Raw genomic sequence first — 4,130 nt, forward strand, 5'->3', positions numbered from 1 at the left:
CTCCCATTATACCGATGAATGCCTAAGTCTCCAAAAGGACAATACCTTGGCGGCTAATAAAGCCTATTACAACCGCCCAAACCAAGGGTATCACCAACAAGGAGGCAACTATAATCAAGGAGGTAACTACAATCAAGGTTGGCAAGAGAATTCCAACCAAGGATGGATGGACAACTACAATCAAGGAGGAAGGGACAATGGTGGGAATAAAAGGTGGAATAACAACCACTAACAAAACCGGTACCAACAAAACCCTCTATACCAACACCAAAACCAAGGAAAAACCTGTTAAACCTACTAACCACCTTACCAAAGGCAAGCACCTCAACTCAACCAACCACAAGTACCCCAAATCACTTACCCCCTTCTTCCTCCAAACAAGATGAAGCACTCCGTTCTATTCTCCAAGGACAAAAAGAGTTTCAAGCTTTGCTTAACTCTAGCATCAACGGTCTTACCTCTACCATCCAAGCTCTACTAGCCTGTATGGAACCATCCTCTACCTCCACTACTCAACCCTCAAGCTCTAGTGCATTACCCTCTCAATCATTACCCAACTCCAAGGGTGGCATCAATGCCATCACCTTGAGGTCCAGCACCAAATTGTAAGAGAGGAGTCCCGATGAGTTAAGCCCAAGAGAAGTCACTCAAGATGAGGATGCAGATGAGGTAGAAGAAATCGAAGAGGAGGATGAGACCCAAGAGGTAGTTGAAAAAGTAGTTGCTCAACCAAGAGATGGAATCCCTAAGGATGGAAATATCTTGCAAGAAGCTACTCCAATTCTATTTCCCACATTGGCAAGGAAGACTAAAAAGCAAGTGGAGCTAGATCCCAAGATGGTGGAGATATTCAAAAAGGTTGAGGCAACTATTCCTCTTTTTGATGCTATTTGCCAAATGCTAAGTTTCTAAAGGATTTGTGCATAAACAAGGAGAAGATTCATGATTTAGAAACTCTTCCACTGGGAAGCTCAATTTCTACTTTGATGGGTGATATACTGGAGAAATGTGGTGATCCCGGCCCATGTTTAGTCACTTGCACTATGGATGGTGTACAATTTGTTGATTGCATGTGTGATCTAGGTGCTTGTGTTAGCATTATGTCTTTATCTGTCTATGAAACATTGAAACTTCCACCGTTAAAATGGTCGGCGGCCCGGTTTGTTTTGGCGGATAAGTGTATAATTTCGGTGGTTCGCATTAGGGAAGACGTTATAGTGAGTATAAAGGGGTTGGTCTTTCCGATTGATTTCCATATTCTTGAGATGCCCCCTAGTGACTTTGGAAGAACATCATCTATCTTGCTTGGGAGGCCATTTTTGAAGACCTCCCGGTTTAAATTGGATGCTTTTTCGGGTACCTACTCTTTTGAGATCGATGAAAGAGTAGTGAGTTTTAATCTTGATGAAGCCATGAGACATCCACCGGAGGACCATTCCATCTTCCGGTGTGATATGATTGATAATGTTGTGGCCAAAGTCCACCATAATGGTTTTGAGGAGAAGAGTATGATTCAAAGTCCAAGTGTGGGGAGCCCCCATGAATGTGAGGAAGATACCTTACCACCTCCGGTGTTGCCGGATGATCAAGTGCCAAGCCATGAACAAAGTGTAGATTTGAAACCACTTCCACCCCATCAAAAATATGCCTTTTTTGAAGAGAATCAAAAGCTACCGGTGATCATTGCAAAGGAGCTTACCTCCCATCAATAGGAGAAATTGCTTCTTATCTTGAAAAGAAACAAGAGGGCTATTGGGTGGAGTTTGGCGGACATAGTTGGCATAAGCCCTCAAGTTTATGAACACTGCATTTTCCTAGAAGAAGGAGCCAAGCCTATTTGGCAACCTCAAAGGCGTCTAAATCCTACCATTCTAGAGGTTTTGAAGAAAGAGGTGACCCGATTGCTAGAGGCCGATATTATCTACCCGATTTCAGATAGTGAGTGGGTAAGCCCCGTGCAAGTGGTTTTGAAAAAGTCTGGTGTCACCACAGTCAAGAATGAGAGTGGGGAGCTTATAGCCACAAGGGTATAAAACTCATGGAGGGTCTGTATCGACTATAGGCGCTTGAATCTGGCTACTAGGAAGGACCATTTTTCATTACCATTCATCGATCAGATGCTTGATCGCTTGTTCGGTAAATCTCATTACTGTTTCTTAGATGGCTTTTCTGGTTACTTCCGAATCCATATTGCTCCAGAAGACCAAGAGAAAACCAATTTCACATGCCCCTTTGGAACATATGCCTACAAAAGAATGCCCTTTGGCTTGTGTAATGCACCAGCTACGTTCCAAAGGTGTATGATGAGTATATTTGCGGATCTTCTTGAGCATTGTATGGAGGTTTTTATGGACGATGTTAGTGTTTATGGAGACTCCTTTGATCTTTGTTTGGATAATCTTGCAAAAGTGTTAGAGAGGTGTACTAAATCAAACCTTGTGCTTAACTTTGAAAAATGTCACTTTATGGTGAAACAAAGTATTATTTTAGGTCACATAGTCTCTAATGATGGTATTTCTGTTGATCCGACAAAGGTCGATGTTATTTCTGGTTTACCTTACCCCTCTTCTGTGAGAAAAGTTTGTGCTTTTCTTGGTCATGTAGGTTTCTACCGGCAGTTCATCAAGGACTTTAGTAAAGTGGCACTACCCCTCTTTCAGTTGTTGCAAAAGGATGTGGAATTTGATTTGAGAGAAGATTGCATGGAGGCATTTGACCAGCTGAAGATTGCCTTGAGCCAAACTCCTATTGTGAGAGGGCCTGACTGGAGTAGGCCATTCGAGATCATGTGTGATGCATCTAACTATGTGGTAGGAGCGGCGCTAGCTCAGCGCGAAGGTAAAGATTCTTATTTCATTGCCTATGCCTCTAAGACTCTAGATGGTACACAGTCTAACTACACTACCACTGAGAAGGAATTGCTAGCAATTGTTTTTGCCTTGGATAAATTCCAAGCCTATTTACTTGGATCTAAAGTGGTAGTATATTCAGACCAAGCGTCGTTGAAGTATTTATTGGCCAAGAAAGAATCGAAACCAAGGTTAATCTGATGGATATTACTTTTGCAAGAGTTTGATTTAGAGATCAAAGATAGGAGTGGTTCCCAAAATTTGGTGATAGATCACTTGAGTCGCCTAGAGCACACAAAGGGTGACCTCACTCCTATCAATGATGCATTTCCCCTTGAGGTGATCCCTTGGTATGCACCCATTGCTAATTACTTGGTTGGTCGCACCTTTCCTCCCAATTTCTCTAAACATCAAAGGGACAAGCTCAAAAGTGAATCTAAATATTATATATGGCATGACCCCTATTTGTGGAGATGTGGCGCTGACCAAATAATTAGAAGGTGTATTCCACAATCCAAGTTTCAGTCTATCTTGGAGGCTTGCCACTCTTCTGAGGATGGTGGCCACTTTGGTCCTCAAAGAACTACTAGAAAGATCTTAGACTGCAGATTTTGGTGGCCTACACTCTTTAAAGATGCCTCCCTCTTTTGTAACTCTTGCCCCTAATGCCTAAGGTTTGGAAATATTTCCAAGAGGGATGAGATACCCCAACAAACCATGTTGTTTTGTGAAATTTTTTATGTTTGGGGTATTGACTTCATGGGTCCTTTTCCAAACTCTAATGGTTTCCTATATATCTTGCTAGCTGTTGATTATGTTTCCAAGTGGGTGAAAGCGATTCCCACCCGTATTGATGATGCTAATGTGGTTCTCTCTTTTGTTCAGAATAACATCATTTGTCGCTTTGGATCACCACGAGCAATCGTGAGTGATCAAGGCTCTAATTTTTGTAACAAGAGGATGACAGGTTTGATGAAGAAGTATGGCATCCTTCACAAGGTGGCTATGGCCTACCACCCCTAAACAAATGGCCAAGCCGAAGTTTTTAACCGGGAAATCAAGCGCATATTGGAGAAGATTGTGAAGCCCCATAGGAGGGATTGGGGTTCTAAGCTCGGAGATGCACTATGGGCTTATCGGACGACTTATAATGCAACTTAGGATTGGGGGGAGTTGGAATCGAAAGGAAGTTACAGTTGGTAGAGTTGGAGTGTCTTCGATTGGAAGCTTATGAGAATTTAAGGCTTTACAAAGAGAGGATGAAGGCAGTGCATGATAAAA

At 42.4% G+C, this 4,130-nt stretch overlaps 1 protein-coding gene across 1 annotated transcript; it reads left to right on the top strand.

Moving 5' to 3' along the window:
* On the top strand, positions 987-1,712 carry LOC107646904. Its single transcript, XM_016351046.1, has one exon. The coding sequence runs from the start codon at positions 987-989 to the stop codon at positions 1,710-1,712; it is 726 nt and encodes a 241-aa protein (XP_016206532.1).

The sequence above is a fragment of the Arachis ipaensis genome, chromosome B06 (genome assembly GCF_000816755.2).
Source record: "Arachis ipaensis cultivar K30076 chromosome B06, Araip1.1, whole genome shotgun sequence".
Classification (NCBI taxonomy): Eukaryota; Viridiplantae; Streptophyta; class Magnoliopsida; order Fabales; family Fabaceae; genus Arachis; species Arachis ipaensis.